General features: G+C 38.2%; 1 protein-coding gene across 2 annotated transcripts in view; it reads right to left on the bottom strand.

Moving 5' to 3' along the window:
- ROS1 (ROS proto-oncogene 1, receptor tyrosine kinase) overlaps window positions 1-18018 on the bottom strand; it is a 73355-nt gene that overhangs the window by 27383 nt on the left and 27954 nt on the right. For both annotated transcript variants that reach the window (XM_027692612.1, XM_027692621.1), the window contains 13 exons: window positions 17660-17822; window positions 16559-16821; window positions 15887-15950; window positions 15048-15250; window positions 14296-14507; window positions 13502-13788; window positions 12359-12535; window positions 9729-9946; window positions 8931-9072; window positions 3801-4033; window positions 2715-2891; window positions 1537-1711; window positions 944-1061 (listed from right to left, as the gene is read on the bottom strand). In XM_027692612.1, the coding sequence (XP_027548413.1) occupies window positions 944-1061; window positions 1537-1711; window positions 2715-2891; window positions 3801-4033; window positions 8931-9072; window positions 9729-9946; window positions 12359-12535; window positions 13502-13788; window positions 14296-14507; window positions 15048-15250; window positions 15887-15950; window positions 16559-16821; window positions 17660-17822 (2432 nt within the window). The remainder of the gene's footprint in view (window positions 1-943; window positions 1062-1536; window positions 1712-2714; window positions 2892-3800; window positions 4034-8930; window positions 9073-9728; window positions 9947-12358; window positions 12536-13501; window positions 13789-14295; window positions 14508-15047; window positions 15251-15886; window positions 15951-16558; window positions 16822-17659; window positions 17823-18018) is intronic.

Raw genomic sequence — 18018 nt, 5'->3', positions numbered from 1 at the left:
TCTGGAGGAGCATTGAAAACTTGTGACATGTCCTGTGACATGATCCATGGTAAAACTCCCTGCCTCGGGGAGGTACAAAGTGTTCCCACCTGAGCTGGAAGTGTACATTTACTCATGAAATATTGGAGTTTGGGGAGGGGGCTTCCCCCAGCCCCAACAGACCAAGACCACCACATCAACCAACTGACATGGAAGCTGTAACTACCAAGTTTCATCGCTTGATCCAGTGGGCTGTGACTATATACATATTTCCAACTTTATCCCTTCTTCCCCTTTCTCTCCCTTATGCATTTCCTTAAGTGTTATTTTTATGCTTTAATATTGCTATATTCCTATAGATGATAACACCCAAAATGGCAACATACCTGTTTACCTTTGAAACAAAATTGTTCCAAAATAAACTCTACATACATATGTTTGCAAACACTGATTATTCAATGTCATTTCACTCTAATACACCTCAAGGGATTTATTAATAAGAACTTGGGTTACCCTTCCCTTCTGAGACAAGTTGTAACAATAGTCATCCCATGTTAGTGGGAATACTCTACTTCTGGCAACATTATAAGACCTTTTCATGAGTCCTCTGAACACTAAGATATTTATACATGTATTTTTAGCCAAAAATACATACTACATACTTGAAATTTGTGATTTGAAATTATCTCTGAATCTTCTAATACACTTTGGACAAAGATCCAAATATATCACCATATTTCAAAGTTGGTCTGAAAATATTGTTAGTGTACATTTTCTTCTAAGTTTTCCAGGAATTTCTGGAAATTATGGCTACTTGGTTTATCTAAGAAAGAGATCCCAATGAGAAGGGCCTTCTGCATCATAGATACTTCGCTCTTCCCATCACAGCCAACCTGGAAATCCCTGCACACCGGACTTTTCTGGGCTGCTACCTATGGGAAGGGTACCTGCATGCATAGCTTACCTGCTTTCTAAGATGTAGTAGATCAGGTTGCTTCCATTATCATCAGCCTTTTCCCACTGTATGGAGTTTTTAGTGTCTTCTGCTCTTTTTGGTACTCCTGGCTTACTAGGAACACCAGCTTAAGCCAAACAGGGAAAGAAACAGGACCTTTAGAATGTGTTTATAGCAAGACAAAGGGCTAACAGGCACAGAAAAAAATTAGATGTGCACCTGGGTGTTTAGACGTACAAAAGGATGGAGGATCTACAGCAATAACCCCCATCTGGAATTTATCTTTGGCCTTCTCTTTGCAATGGATAAATTTCAAAATTTTTATTCCCATGTAGCCTTTCACCGGTAACGAGTTCATATCCGTATAGGCATTTCATTTCAGTTTCCATCACTCTTTTCCTCTGCTCCACTTGGAAATAAACCTCATTTCTTTCCCCCTATTACTTTCAAAGGTATGATATTGTGTTTTTTTTTTTCAAACACGCACAACTATTTGCTCTTAGTATAAGAAAATTGCCTGCTAAATTTTAGAAAATATCATGTTTAATATTTGCATCCTGAAAACAGTCTTAAAATCTTGTTATCCTACATTAAGTGCTTACCTGTAGTTTTAAAACTTGTTGAAGAGGAAGTGCTTTTCAGTCCTGTAACATAAACTACTGTTACTCTTACAAAGTAGTTGGTTGAAGGAAGAGTTCCTGTGAGGTTGCATGTGTAAACAAGATCTGCTGTGCACGTAGTGCTTGCAGGAGAAAACCAGTCACTCTTTGTTGGCCACTAAAAAAAAAAAATCATCATAGTCAACTTTATTGCTCTTCTGAAGTCACAGTTCTATTCCTGGGTAGAATAAGTACTTTTCCACCTCTTAATATTGTAATGGGGATATGACACATGTGCTGTTTCAATCATGGGACTTTGTCCTCTTAGAGACCAAGGTCACAAACTCTAATCTTTTTCTTTGTTTTCAGAAGACCTACAAGTCTTGCCGGTAATAAAGATCAATAGAGTAAGTGACCGCTTTACACAGCCAAAAGGAGCCTTCTCCTTGTATTTCTGGATCACCATGATATGCCCATGAGTTCAGCTTGCCATGACACAACTGAAAGGAGGTGGTTTAGAGGAATTGTACTATGACATTTGTTTTAGGGCAGGGAAATCTTTGGTGTAAGTCTAATGAATCTGATTTTATATAGTAAAGAATCTATGTGATTCAGCTTAGCATGACTTTTTCAGTGTTCATTGGTTCAAGCATTAAAATCTAAAGTTTTCATCCATGTTGCTGCCACTCTAGCACTTACTTCTACATTTTGCACTTCTGGATCTGTCTTTGTCTCTAGCATTTTTTCCTAGCCTCTATCATGGGAAAATAAAATTCAGATACTAGGCTGTAGCTAATATTTATTGCTGAAAACCCTTTTCTTCTTTTTCTTGTGCAGAGCAAACATAGGATTTATAGCTGCAAGCCAGGTTGGGGCACGGCAGTGAGGAAACAGGGAGAGGACTCTGCTGAAATCGGAGACGCAGGAGTAATTCTGGTGGGGTCATCCAGGATGTCCTTTGGCACTGTGAGTACTAAATGCTCCAGCTGCATTCCTCCTTGTTCCTGGCAAATGCTGACTCCATCCTGCCCCTTCTGAGACACTAAGACTGACATCATCATGCCCAAATTATTCACTGAGACTCTTCATGTACATCCTGCCACCCACCCTGTCCTGCTCACTGGGACAGAGTAGCTTAAATTCACTCTAGTATGAACAAAAACCGTAAGTGGTATTTTTACCTTACACAGCTCAAACCAGAAGCTGGATTCTTTGATGTGCAGAGGAGCTCTCCATTCTAGCTGGAAACTTGTATTTCTGGGAACTATGTTGACAGGTGCAGGTGGAGTCTCAAAAGTTTTTGCAATGACAGGGACACTTTCAGAAAACCAGTTCTCATCAGGATGAAAAGCAAGAACCTAGTAAGGAAATGAACGAACTATACAATACCAGACCACTTGGAAAGGCAGTTTTGCTTTAGCGACTCGAAATGTTTAGAAGACTAGCTGTTTTCAAACAAGACAGTGTTCAGGCAATACAGATATAGGTGTAGAAAGATTTTAAGCCTCATAGCTGCAGTGTTACACATCTTCAGGCTGGAAGTTCATGGCCTGGAGGGCATGGAGTACCTTTCCCTTCCTCAGAGATTCTTCTTAGTTTCTCATCTCAGCTTTCTTACCAAGACTTTTCTCTTTCTAGACCTTTCTTAAATGCCACATAGTCTTACACAGACATGCAGATGTCACATCATGTTAGGCACGGCTTTAGAACCACAAAAACACAAAGTGAGGAGGTGCCTTAGGATGTTGCCTTTCACTAAGCCACAGTCCAATATGACCTATGTTTGGGTATGCATACTTGCATAAACTCATGCAGGTATTTAGGTAGGCGTGTGTATACATACATACATACTTACATATATATATGTACATATATGTATATACACATATGTATATTCCTCATTGTAACATCTAAGTCATTAACAAAAGCACAAAATCAAATTAAGACCAGAACAGATCCCCTCCTGCCATCATCTGAATATTCTCCCAACTGTGAAAACCACATTGTGACTATTTGTGATGTACCCAGAGCACATTCTGCAGACAACATGTTTACTTGTTTGCTTTTGAAAATGTCACTCTGCTGACAGCTCTGCTGTCAAGACGCATCATTTATTGTTTTTCTTTTAAGTCTTCATCTGTAAAGGGAGAAGCAGTACATTTTGTTATGAATCCACACTGGACACTTTTATTTGTCTGCTTTACAGAAGAGCAGTCAAAACATTTGCAGTTTAGTGAACAAACCAATAAAACCACTTGCAACTATACCTTGAATGAATTGCTTATTCCAGGTTGGAGCCCACTGACAGACCAGGCAAGCATCCCATTTGAAAATTCACTTTTTCGCAAGGGTGTCACTGGAACAGGAGGTAATGAATTGACAGCGATTTGATAGCGGATGGATTCAAGAGGTCCATTTGGCTTCAGAGGTTCACTCCAAGATATATTGACAGTGGTGTCAGACAAAACTAATGTTTTAATTGTATCAACTGCCTCTGGTACTGAAATAAAAAGAAAAATGAATCTTCTTTTAGGTACAGATCTCACAAGAGGGTTTTTTGTCTGTTTTATTTTTAAAGAAGTCAAGAAATGTCACCAGGGAAGGAGAATAGGGTTAGATGTGTATGAATATGATTAATTTACAGGACTGACATTTTACACATGTAAAACTCGTATTCTTGTATAGTCAGTCAACTGCAGACAAGTTTGAAATATTTTGAGGGATTTTTTAGTATCTTCTTAGCTATCCTACAATGAAAGCAGACAAAAAAATACCAAAAAATCTGGTGTCCTCTACCACTACATTTATAGTCATATCACTGAATTCTTGCTCTCTCTTGGTTTCCTAATCGGGGTCTCAGATGTGAGTTTAATATGGTGCTTACTTGGACACACACACAAAAAAATACCTGTGCACTATTCTAATTGGAAAGTCTTTTCTTGAACAGAAACTTCTGATGGAAGAAAATTAAAAACTAAGCATTGTTTGCCATCATTTGCAATTTTACTTGGAAAAACATGATCTGGCTGAGCTGTGAAAGGAAGAAACTGGGTTGCTGGTCTGATGTCCATATCAGCTGGTTACTCACTAATTGTTCTGGAGAAAACAACCTTTCCTTTGAAGCTTTAAGGTCACAGACTTTGAAATAGTATATGGCATACCCCACCTCTGCATTGAAAAGTTCATTTGCTATTGAACTGTCCAGATAGGTAAAAGTTCGCTTATTTTCCCAACATATCAGAATGATGAGACCCTATGCTATCATTTATGTCCTAGTAGCAAGACTGTAGATTATTTAATGAAATATGCAGAAACTAGACAAATAAAGAAGACAAACTTCTCATTTTTCTAGCTTAGACATATGTGGAGTAAGAGTGACACTCTGTGGCAAGAGCAATGCATTATTTTTTCTAAGTCGTCTTCCTCTTTTTTCATTCCCTCTATCTTGCTATTTGATGGAAAGCACAGATTAATCTGAGCTTCTTTTACTTCATTACAGAATTGAGAGAAAGGTAGAAGGAATTCACACAGCTTCAGAGGTGTAAAATAGTGTACACACTTCAAGAGGCTCTAGCAGCATCTAATTACAATTTAAACTAGCAGTTACATTCATGAAATTGAGAACATAAGTGTCAGGACACATATACCTTCTATTTACAGCTGGTTGGAAATTTTTCAACAAATTGTGAAAAGCGTTCTGAGTGTTGATATGAATACATATTAAAAATGCTCAGGGTTTGTGGGCTGGGATATTGGGGGGAGGGGGAGGGTTGCTTGGTTGTTTGATTTGGTTTGGCTTTTGTCTAGGACTTTATTTTGATCCGGATGTTTTGTTTTGCCCCAGCTAGAGAGGCCTATTCTGAGTTTCATGTTTCATTTTAACTTGAGACTGAAAAATTCCATTTCAGTGGAGCAATTCAGTCTCCCATTTCATTGCTACCCTTATGTTTCACCCCTGAAAGGGCGCACATTGCTGCAGGATGGATCGGTTAACCATACAAAGAAGTAACGGTGTGAATTCTTGCCACATCCCAATAGTATTCAATGTTATTCAATCAATATGTCACACTAATTTTATACTATATATATATGGATTCCTATGCAAAGAATTGAAATCTATTTTTTTAACCCATAGATTCCTTAGAATACAGAAAATATAGAATCATAGAGTCATCAAGGTTAGAAGAGGCCTTTAAGATCATCCAGTCCAACCATCCACCCAGCACTGTATCCCTTAAACCACTAAGCCAAACCACCTAGCACCAGATTCAGATGCTTTTTAAACACCTCCAGGGATGATGACTCCACCATCTCCCTGGGCAACCTATTCCAATGCCTAACCACCCTACAGTGAAAAAAATTTTTCTAATATCTAATCTGAATCTCTTCTGTCTCAGCTTAAGGCCATTTCCTCTAGTCCTGTCACTGAAGACATGGTAGAAGACACTGGCTCATAATATTCAGAGATCCACATAGGATGAGAGCCTATTTGCTTGATGCTGCAGATGCTAAGCGATCTGACTGTTGAGAGGAAAAAAAAATAGCATAGTTGCAAGAGAACTTCCGAAGTATAATATATCTGGATTCCAAAAGAAGAGTGGCAATATGCCTGCACCTCTTTTCCACTTTCATTTGAAAGATGAAAAGAGGTTCCTCTTAAACAGAGGGGGAAAATGTGACTGCTCCCAGGACAAAAACCAGAGAATGATCTGCGCATAAGAGAAACCACTGGCATTTCACAGGTGATGCTCTCCTGTGGACAATGGTGGCAGAAAGAGAGGTTACTTATTCTATAAATGAACCTTTAAAGAAATCACAGAGTACATCCCCAAAGGAAGAAGAAAAGGAAACAGGACCCCTGGCGTGAACTTGTTGCCAGGTATTTTGAATAAAGTGTTTCCTTGGACATAGTTGATCACTAGGGGAGAGAGACATCGAGGCAAGCAAGAAAAACATAGCATGACTGGCCTTATTTCAATTCTACTTACTTTAGCACCTTCTGAAGCAGCCAAAAGCCAAGGAGAGGTAAAGAAAGAGAGGGGGAAACCTTAGAAATCCTGCTGTAGCACCCTAACTGCATGTCACAATATCTGCATAGCTGCTCAGCCTGCACAGCTGTATGTAACTATAGCCATCCCTGCTGTACCTGGGCCAAGTGAGCCAATGCCCAGGGACCAGGTGGACTGTGACTCTCAGGTGGAAAAACTGCTCCAATTCTCTCCAGGTGGACTGTGACTTCTCAAAGAAAAACTGCTCCAATTCTTCAGAACAAGAGCCAGGCAGGAAAACTAGTGAAGATGAGGTCCATAGCATTCCCATATCCCTGTGAATTCAACAGCAAGCATCCTTAGGTACGATCTCCCCAGTATTTCCTACAGAGCACAGACTTGCTGCCACATAGACTTGGCTATAATTCTGCCTTGCTGACTTAGGTATTATCAGAGGTGCCTGATGCAAGTGATGACTTTATGTGGATCAAGCTGACACTGGATGGCGACACCCGGCACAATAAATGGGAGACAGCTACAGAGCAAACCTGATACAACAGAAGAGCAAGCACTATGTATACTACACGGAATAGCTACCTCTTATAATAGTTTTCCATGTTTTCAGAGGGTTCAGCAGGTGCACTCCAATTATGAGAAAATTATCTGAAGAGAAGCACAAAAGCAACTCCTCTGGAAGACAGGTATACGTGTGCATGAGTACACACACATGCAAAACAAGAAAAAGTGCTGAGCAATGTGCAACTGCAGTTGGGGAGAGGAGTGAGAATATGTGAGAGGAACAACTCTGCAGACACTCAGGTCAGTGAAGAAGGAAGGACAGGAGATGCTTCAGGCATCAGGGCAGAGATTCTCCTGCAGTCCATGGTGAAGAACATAGAACAGCAGGCTGTGCCTCTGCAGCCCAACGAAGTCCATGGTGGAGCACCTGCAGCCCCTAGAGAACCCCACACCAAAAAAGGTGGATGCCTGAAGGAGGCTCTGACCCCATGGCAAGCCTGTGCTGGAGCAGGCTCCTGGCAGGACCTGTGGACCTGTGGAGAGAGGAGCCCATGCTATAGAGGGCTTGCTGGCAGGACTTGTGACTTTTGTCCACAGGGGACCTGCACTGGGGCAGCCTTTTCCTGAAGGACTGCAGCCCGTAGAAGGGACTCATGCTGGAGCAGTTTGTAAAGAACTGGAGCCTGCGGGAAGGACTCATGTTGAAGTTCATGGAGGACTGTCTCCCATGGGAGGGACTCTATGCTACAGCAGGAAAGAATGTGAAGAGACCTCCCTCTGACAAGGAGGGAGTGGCAGAGACAACATGTGATGAATTGACCACAACCCTTCCTCTGCACCTCCCCTGCTCCACTGCAGGAGAGGAGGTAGAGAAAACTAGAAGTAAAGCCCCAGAAAAAGGGAGGGCTGGGATTAAGGTGTTTTAAGGTTTTGTTTTATTTCTCATGATCCTACTCTGATTTTATTGGTAATAAATTAAATTAATTTCCCCAAATTGAGCCTGTTTTGCCCATGATAGTAACTGGTGACTGATCTCAATCCATGAGCCTTTTGTTATAGTCTCTCTCACCTGTCCAGCTGAGGAGGGGAGTGATAGATCGGATTTGGTAGGCACTTGGCATCCAGTCAGGGTCAACCCAACACACTTAACATCTTATCTTGACCTCTTGCCTTCACTAAAATGTCTCTCACCTATCCACTCACACATAGATTTCTTAGTTTCACTCTGCTATAATTAGATAAGTTTACCAATGTGTTAATTTTTAGGTAACCTCTAACCAGTCCACTCTGCCCTAAATGACAGAGTGAACATTCATGTGCAAAGCACTAGTCCTAGCTTTCTTCTTCCTGTCTGGAAAGGACTGAAAGGGTACACCAAAATTCTTGAAGCCAACTGAAAACGGGCTGTTGTCATTCAGGCCAAAAGTAAAAACAAAGCATTGTCTTTTCAGCCTGGTTCACAACAAAACAAATCTGCATGACCTTAAGCAACAGTAATTATGAGAATGATTTCAAGCCAAGGGGAAAAAATCTTAATGCTGAATGAATATGTAACGCACATATTTAAACATACATAACCACATATACATTCAAATACAACCTATTAAAAGATGTGGTCCAAGGCAGAAACTGCAACTGCTTACCCAATTTTAACCATACTTTATCTTTCCTCAGGAAGCCAACAAGCCAAAACATTAAAGAATACGTATGTGTCTTATGAATCTTACAAATTCATCAAGTCTGGTTGCCAAAACCTTGTAAAGATCTACACAGGTTAAATTTTAAGCAGACAATTTGTCTGCTTCCTGACTTACAAACCAAGCTTACATATACCTTTCTTTAACTGAGATGAGAATTCTGTTCAAAATCAGAATAAAATATGAAACAAACCTCCACATAGAGTTGTGCCAACTGTGTGTTTTCCCATAGGCCGCACTTCCTCTTCTGAATAGTAGTTTTTCACTGCTACTTGTATGGCATAACTTGAAAATGGCTCTAGGTTGTCTAGGACAGCAATAGGATCCTGAAATTCCTGTAATTAGAAATCAGATAATAAACATACATTCTTAGAAAAGAGAGTCATATGTCAACCCAAACATCTGTCAGTGAAATGCAAGTTAAAAAAAATAATACAGTAGTTCTTTTGTATTGTACTATACTTTGGTGTTTAAAAAAAGAATGTTAAAATCATAGTTTTGGTAATAGGTCACTACAGAAAAGAAAGCACACACCCAAAAACAAGCCAAAGTGTAATACCACACTATTCAATGGCAATTCCAGAAAAGGTAAAGTTAAAAAAAATGTAAGAAGAAAAAATTATGAACAGAAGTACAACTACCACAAAGAACATAAAGGCAAGCTATTTGGTTGCTGGATGGCTTCAAGAGTTATTTCAACAGATTAATATCAACCACAACCACTCATTTTACAAGTAGAAACTGATGATCTATTTCAGCAGGATTTTAGCAAAGACATGTTGAAAAGTAGAGGAGTACTTGCACAAAGGAAAGCTAAGAAATCTACCACTTACCAAATACCAGACAGAAAGGTGAATTACTGTTGGGACAGAGAAATGGAAAAACTCACTGATAGAAAGTTACAGAATGGTCTATAAAATTACTACAAGTGATATCATATTCCCTGTTTATATGCGATATCACATGCATTTCTGTTCTGAAATAGCCATACCAATGTTTTCTGCTGTAGAGCAGACAAACAGTATCTTGAGTTCCTACAGTTGTCAGTCATTTCTCTGAAAAATACCAGGTATGTCAGTGTAGGCTGTGTTATGCCAGGGCATAGCTGCTGTGGTGTGACAGATGGTAACTTTAATGTAAAACTGGTGTTGGTCGTAGCAAGGATAGTAGGTTTCTCAGTGTCTGGCAATACCATCAGGCATCTTTTATCTAGGAAAGAGATAAAATTAAAAAAAAAAGTTAATTATGGCTGGATCAATCCAAACTTGCATGGGATCTTACCACTGTTCTTAGCAGAAGGCATAACTACAAAGTATTCTCTCTGCTTTTACAAACCAAAACAGAAGAAAAACCCACCTGAATATACTTTATTTGATGACTTTCACGGACACAAAAATAATGGTCACCAAAGGAAGTCTCATTTATGTTTGATAAGATACAGTTTTAATAAAATTTATGTTCTTCTTTAAGCAGAAAATGGAAATGCAATTTGTAGTTACTGTGTTATCAAGGGCAGTAAATATTGATAAGCCCAAACTTACTTGTCACAGGAAATAGAGAATATTTCCTGTGACAAGGAATAGAGACTACCTTTCTCTAGCAATTAAATGGTTTTGGTTTGGGGGTTTTTTCAAGCATCTTTCCACATGCAAAGCAACAACAGGGAAGGAGAGACAAATTTTGGAACTAGAAAAGGAGTCTGTAAGGAGAAAGCAATATGAAACTACACTCTGACAGTTAACAAAAAGTAACAGAAAAAAAAAATCCCTTATCACTTGATATACTTTCAAAAACAAAATAAAGATATATTGAATGGATTTCCTGCTAAGAAGGAAAAGATTAAGGCGTGTGCATAGGGAAGAAGGTACAAGGACCAATTCTTGCCCTTAGGCCAGAACAGCTGACCTCATAGGCAAGATCTTTTCTTCCTAAATCAGCAACCCTGAAATTCCTATCAAAGTCAGGTTCATGCATAGAAGGGAAAGCAACTAAAAAAGTCTTATTTAACAGAAGAAAATGTAAGGTTAAATCTTTGTCAATTTTATATCTACCTAGAGTAGTAAAACTCCCATGGGAAAAGTCCCAGATGGAATAAAGAATTGAGTCACTTTCAGTGTTAAAGTTTCTGTCAGGCAGTTCCATAGAAATATGTTTACCCTGTCAAGAAAATCCTTCACTACATATTCAGTCCCCTTCCTTCTAACTCTGAAGAGAAATCATTCTCTCAGAGAATCGGTGACAAGACAATAATTTTCACCAAGTACTTCTGATGTGTCAAATGATCAACTGACATCACATCTCCGGATGGCAATTAAATAGGTTAGAATGAAAGGAAACTCTAGCAAGTACTCCTTGCTCACATCACTAAAGCAATAAAAGGCATGTCAGTCAACCCAGGTGGTCTTTACAAACATCACTTTTCCACATATACACCACTTACTTTCACTACTGAGAACTTTCTTTTTCTTATTTTAGTATGTTCACTTACTTTTACTGTAAACTTGTTGAATAATTCTCTTTATTGCCCTCCTCCACAGATGCCAAGGTTGTATATTCCTCCAAATGTATTTGCAGCTATGTAAATAAGAAGAGCTCTGTAGGAATCTCTGGGTAGAAATAATCCATTTGGACTGAGATTTGGTTCTTCCATTTCTAAGCCACCTAAGCCTGGGCCTCTTGCGGGAAACCCTATCACCTGGGGACAGGGAATGGCACATTCTGCATCAGGGCCAAACCAGGTTCCTGCACCAATGCCAAACCCACACAGGTCTCATGAGAACAAACATGCCCAAAGTGCTGGTAAGAATAGCCTGGGCATTGGTAAGAGCAGCTGCAGGCAGGAGTAACGCTACTGGCTACCCAAAAGAATGTGACATTGTTTTATTCCAATGAATTCTATCTTGTTAAAACATTCTCTTGTGTATTTGTCAGTTTTTTTATACAGAACTGAAATTAAAGAATTATTTTAAATATATTCTAACCCTCTGCATTTACGAAGATAATCCCTATAGGCACCATGAATCCTAATTTTCTATTAAAACTAATTTTTTTTATTTCTTTCATTATCATTCTACAATGGTCTGTTTAAAATACTAGGCATTCTATCTGAAGCTTGGGTCTACTATAATGTAACGTATAATTGTCTCTCAGGTACTTCTTTATAAATAATTTTAATAATCATAGTCTTATCTCTTTGTCTTTGGAAGGGCAGACCTTTTTATTTCAGTTTTATATACTTGTGAACAAAACCAGAAATATGTGTCACAACAGGAGTCATTATCAAACTCTTGCTACAACACTCTGTGGAACACATTTGCTCTTTTTCTGTGCTTTAGTGTGCACTACCTTTTCTAAATATCCAAGTTTGACACAACTTTGAAAATAGGCATGGTTTGGCATTAACAAATGTGGGCAATACTCATCATCATGACTTTTCATGTGATCTAACATAAAGCCAGTCCTTATATTCATCCTTTTAAAAATACGCAAATTGTTTCCCTGTAGAAGGTACCTGAATCCATGAAGCATACTTTGCATAAATACACATGGCACCATCAGCAACTTAAATACATGTTTCTGAAATATTGGTTACATTTACAAAAGAACCCAAATCCCCTCTACCTGGATACAATTGTGCCGCTGAGCTGTAAGCTAAGATTTTTAGCTTATGATTTTGTCTCTTGTGAAGAAAGTGTCTTGTGCTTTCTTTATTTACTAGCCAAATTTCAGTGTATTCCTTTGTTTCTGCACTCCAGTATATAAATTTCTTATCTGCAGTCAAGCTGCCGATTTTCTTACCTGTAGGAAAACATTGCACAGTTAAGTTTTATAATCACAGAATCACAGAATATGCTGAGTTAGAAGGGACCCACAAGGATCATTGAGTCCAACCCTGAGCAAACAATTTTACAAAAGTAGATGGGTGTTTGTATTCACAGTGAGTCAACATGGGTTGAGTCAACATCTTAGCCATAGTGTATCTTCAAAGACCCCTTGAAAAGAGATTTCTGATATTTTCAAGTAGATCTCATGAAGGTGAGACACTGTTATTTCAGTTTACAAGTGTAGATTTGAAGGGGTTTTGTTATCCATAATTATAAGAACTGTAATCTATCACCAAACACAAGAAATGAAACATGAAAGCAAGAGTTGTCTACAGAAATTTTCATCTTTTTTCCAAGATGTAAACCACTGTGATCTGCCATCTCCCAGGAACAATTAAGACAGCTCCTCTGGTAACAGAACAGCTTTACCAGCACTCCTCCAGAACTGAGCTGAAAACCAAACAACCAAGATTAGGTGTTATTACAAGAACTGAAATATAGATAAGTTGTCATACAAGACCGTACCTTAATGAAGTACCCTCCTCACATTTTGAAGTCTGCAATGCCATTTTCAGGCATGACTTAATGTGTTACTATATTTTCTCATTGAGATAAACTCTAATAGGTGTAGATAATATGAAACCCTAGCAAAATAAAGTGTTAATACTTTAAGTGAAATCTATTGACGGGTAGCATTTGAGGCTGTAGCATCTCATTTGATTTACATCTTACTAGAATACATACTTCCATCACACTGCTCTTCCTCCCAGTTTGTATCAACAGGGTACAGGATTGGAAACATTGTGTCCGTGTTGACTAAAGATGAATCAGTTTTATAAATAATGTGCTCCATGACTGCTGTATTCGGAAATGAATATTGTTTGATGTAAGAGACAGCAAGAATCACAAACTACCTAGAAACATAACAGAGCACTCAGACCTTGAAAATCTGGTATTTTGGCAATTCTCCAACAGTGGCAACCGTCCACATCTGAGGCCCATATTTCATCTCTTCCTCTGATGAAGAGAAGCTGGGGATTCTTGGAGTCAGACACATCTATACTCATTGATCTTCCTAGTTCTACTTCTGCCACATTACAGGTGCAGTAGTTCCTCATCTGTTCTTCTACCGATATGTATCCCAAAATGTGGTGCACCGTGTTATTTGGAATATCATAATAGAACATGCGGCTCCCATAATCAAGTTCTTCCATCCAGTACAAGCGGCTATCAAATAAAATGCAATTCTTACAGTAGAAAAACTTTAATCTGAGCAATCTGCCCCAAGTGCAGTCCTGTGAGTTATTAGCCAACACCCTCCCAAATTTTAAAAATGAGGTAACTACAGCAGTGTACTTGCAAAGTGATTCCAAGGGCTTACAAGTTATCTTTGTATGGAAGGTCACAATAACTGATTATTCTGAATAAAGTGGTTACTGTAAAAAATTGTTGTCTGGTGCTGACTTTCATTTGCATTACTTAAATGGAAAAACCTGTCAGTATTTAAGTATGATCTGAAATCTTTACTCAAACACAGACATCTTTTGAAATTAGATATGACCAAGCTCAACTAGCTGTATAAAAGTAGAACTACACCCAAAAATTTCTGAGATTTACATAATGCCAAAGACTCACATACTATAAAAAGTCCTTTTTGGTCCTTAACAGTCAAAGATTTAATGAAAATCATGTTTAAAATATGTTTTAAAAAGTTATTGGTAATATACGCCTTACCTTAAGAAAGGATATGACAACAGAGATGATACAGTTGAATTACTTTTGCCCAACTGCATGTTCAAGGCTTTTAGAGATTTTTTCTTGAGCTCAAGATAAATAACAAATATTTGAGTTTCATTCCATGGTGTTTTCGAGGCAAGAAAGAGGTGTCTTGCAATCCAGTCAACTGTTATGGCTGTGACATTGTGAAGATATGCATCTTTGAAAAACTTAAGAAAAAATAAAAATATTACTAAAACTGCTTAAGAGCAGAAATTTCCAACCTTATGCTAGAACGTAATGAAATTAGATTTGTTTCTGAAAGAAATGTCTACTTGGGAAGTAGAAGTCAAAATATAAAGAGGTGCCATGGATTGAAGATTGTAATATTTTCATACAATTATTATATATTTATACAATATAAAATATATAATATTATATATTTATACAAACTATTGTTTAAAAAATAATAATTGTTGCTTCCATATTGCTCATGTATTCTTGAAGTCAGAATGAAATGAAATTACATAAATTTGTTACAAAACATAAATTTCTTGTATTTAATAGTGTGAATTTTAAATTAAATATCTGATTAAATATCAACAAAGCAGATGTCAGTAAAGCTATTTGTGATTAATAGGACAACTTTATCAATGGTATACTCCACAGATTTTAACTTTTTCAAAAACACAGTTGGCCACAAAATAATGACTATTATGGCCACATACTTTCCTAGATTCTCTCAAGTAAGGGAATGAACATAGGAATACCTGAAACTTTGAAGCATTCTGCATATTCAGAATAAAAAGAGAATCTTCTACGATATGGTATGCCTTGTCATCATTAGCAGTATAACAGATGTCCTTTACATTTGTCTTTGCTGAAAGTTCCCACATGGTATGATTACTGTCTATGTCAGTAAAAAACAAGTTGTTGGCAGTAATAGTTATAAGAGTTGGGACAGGGAAAAGATCTGGAAGGAAAAGAGCACAGTAGAATTTATGAAAAATATTCTAGATAATCACAGTAATTCATAAGGAAAGCAAGTACAATAAATAAATAAATGATGGCTCTGCTCTCAGTAAATAAATAAAATAATGAGATGCCTCCTTGTCATCACAATCAATTCCTCAGATATTTTCAATGGTATTGTGGATGTTTACCTAACAAATTTAAGCATGATAAAACAGATTTGCTCAATTAATTAACTTTAACAGCTCAACTAGAAATAACCTATGATCTCTAGTACATCTCTAACTCTCCTGGTTACTATTCACAGCCTAATTAGAAATATTTTATGATCTCTAGCAGAATGCAGATTACAGATCAAAAGCCACTGTGCCATATTTCCTGGAGTTGACTAGATAAATTAATTTAGCATAGTTTTGAGGAAAGGCTTGAAATTCCTGAAATTTAGTCTAATGATAAGTAATGTGTTCATCATTTCATGTCAGAAGCTGTAACTCTCTTCTCTGTGGTGTCTGCTGTAAGGTGGAACAAATGTCACATAAAGTGTTGGAGGCTATTTATCAGATTGCCAGATTCTTGTACTATCAATTTCACCAGCTATTGCACACAAACCATGAGATGGCAACTAAATCATCCATACCTGATGTATTCCTCTCTGCTATTTCAGACAAAGGTCCTGGACCTGCAGAGGTGAAGGTTTGCACCTGTGGGACAGGAGATTGTTACTTATGTTAAGTAAGAGCATAAATGATTGCACTTGAAAGTCTGTAAAGTCATAGTTAATGACAAAACCAGTAGATCCGCTGTCTGTTCACCAAGGAATACACGTGTGTGCTTCTGTTTGACGTAAGTACTGGTCAGTTCAAAGGCGACATTCAGGTTTGGCCCGTGGCTATGAAGAGAATTTTAAGCAGTGTGCTAGAGAGTGGCAATCCATGCTTTGTCTAACGATCAGAGCTCAAAGGACTCCAGACAATCCTGCCTCTTTCCCCAGCCTGGAGCAATTTCTACTGTTGGTTGACAGTTCAACCAACACGGTGTTCTCCCCATCAGTACCTGGTCTACTACCTGGTCTCATGCTTTTAACTTGTCTTTCAAGCACACATTCTGTGTGTTCCAAAGCTTTTATCACAATGAGACTATGACTTCTTGACAAGTTTTAAAATGGAAATCTTTTTTTATGGAAGATGTGTGAGTCCTTGCAGAAACCACAAGCTCTTGCCCCAAGCCCAATACCATCTCCTAGGCAGACATATCAAACTGCACTGATAATACCTACCGTCTAGCATGACATAAGCTTGATTTTTCATACCTGAAACCTTACTGTGAGGCTGGGAAGCACATTCTTGAGGGAAAAACACATCAGGGTGGTTTTAACATTGCTTGCATTCCACTCTGTAAAAGCGTCAGCAGTGCCACTCTGATTCAATAATTGATAGTAAATCCTGAACTGCGTTAATACTCCATTCTCTCTTTCAGGTCTGTCCCACCTGAACTCCACAAGGACTTTCTCATCACTTTCATGTAGGTTATGTTGTAATACATATATTCTAGGGTTTGTAGGTGCTAAAGGAACTGTATCCAAAAAAAAAAAAAAGAAAAGATGAAAACCACACAACCAATACTCCTATTAAAACACAAACTCTACCTCATAGTTAGCTCTTTTAGTTTTGGGCCAGAGCTTTACAACCCGAATGCTGACAGAGACAAATAGCAATTTGTGAGGTGTAAACTACAGAAGATTATCTAAAACTTCATGGCAATTCCTTTCTCTTTTTCACTGGTGTGTTGGTATCTGAATTTAACTTGCCTAGCAAAAAAAAGAGTTGTATAAACATATGCGCTCCTGCACTGAGATGGGACATATCTATTTACCCAAGTTCTGTAGTTAGCTATGGGGTAGCAAGAATTTTCACAACACAGAGTGTACTCTTATCTCCTCTTCTATCCACTTCAAAATCTATTGTGTCTCATAAGCATTCTCAATGCTCCAGTCCCTCAACAATATATTTTAGCTAACTTAACTTTGACGTGCATAAAAGAAAAAATAAAAACTGAATCAAAAGTAAAAAGTGCATAATATTTACTAAAAATCTAATAAGTAATTAAGATATTGCATGCAGCCTTTGATATTCATTGCAATGGATCTGAGTTCCTCTTCTTGCTCATGATCATAAGCACATGGCGGATATGTTGTCATACATTTTCTGTTCTGAATTCTATTACTGCAATTGTATGCTTTTATGTGTGCAATAGATAATTGCCAAAGATGCTCAGAAATATGTCCTTGCAACTCTGCCTACAGCTGGTTAGGTCTGAAAGCTGCTTATCCTTCTCCAGGGTTTCACTTGCTGACATAGACCTGGCCCCAGCACCCATTACAAGTGAGGAATGGGATTTAAAATTTTAGTACCTCCTTCAGGGGCTCGAAGAGATACAGATGTCGTTGGTGCCTTGCCCCAGTATGTGTATGGAGTAACGGTAAAATCAAAGAGTGCAAATGGTTCCAGCCAATCTACTCGGTAGGATGGCACTGTCAGGTTATGGGGATGGAGGCACTGCTTACTCTTCAGAGACTGTGAATGAAATAAAACAGAACAAAATAAAGCAAGACTATTTTCCCACTCAGAAAGGCCTTAAGTTTTCTAAAATTCCCTCAGCAAGCTGGTCAACTAAATCAAAACAGAGCTTCTCTTCCTGTGAGTGATCATTGTTTCACCAGCTCCTGTGGTATTGTAGAGATGTGTAGCAGTGTTAGCAATAGGCCCCCTG

The sequence above is a fragment of the Neopelma chrysocephalum genome, unplaced genomic scaffold (genome assembly GCF_003984885.1).
Source record: "Neopelma chrysocephalum unplaced genomic scaffold, ASM398488v2 Primary Assembly neopelma1_23, whole genome shotgun sequence".
In the NCBI taxonomy this organism is placed as follows: Eukaryota; Metazoa; Chordata; class Aves; order Passeriformes; family Pipridae; genus Neopelma; species Neopelma chrysocephalum.
This window is presented reverse-complemented; position numbering and strand designations above follow the sequence as displayed.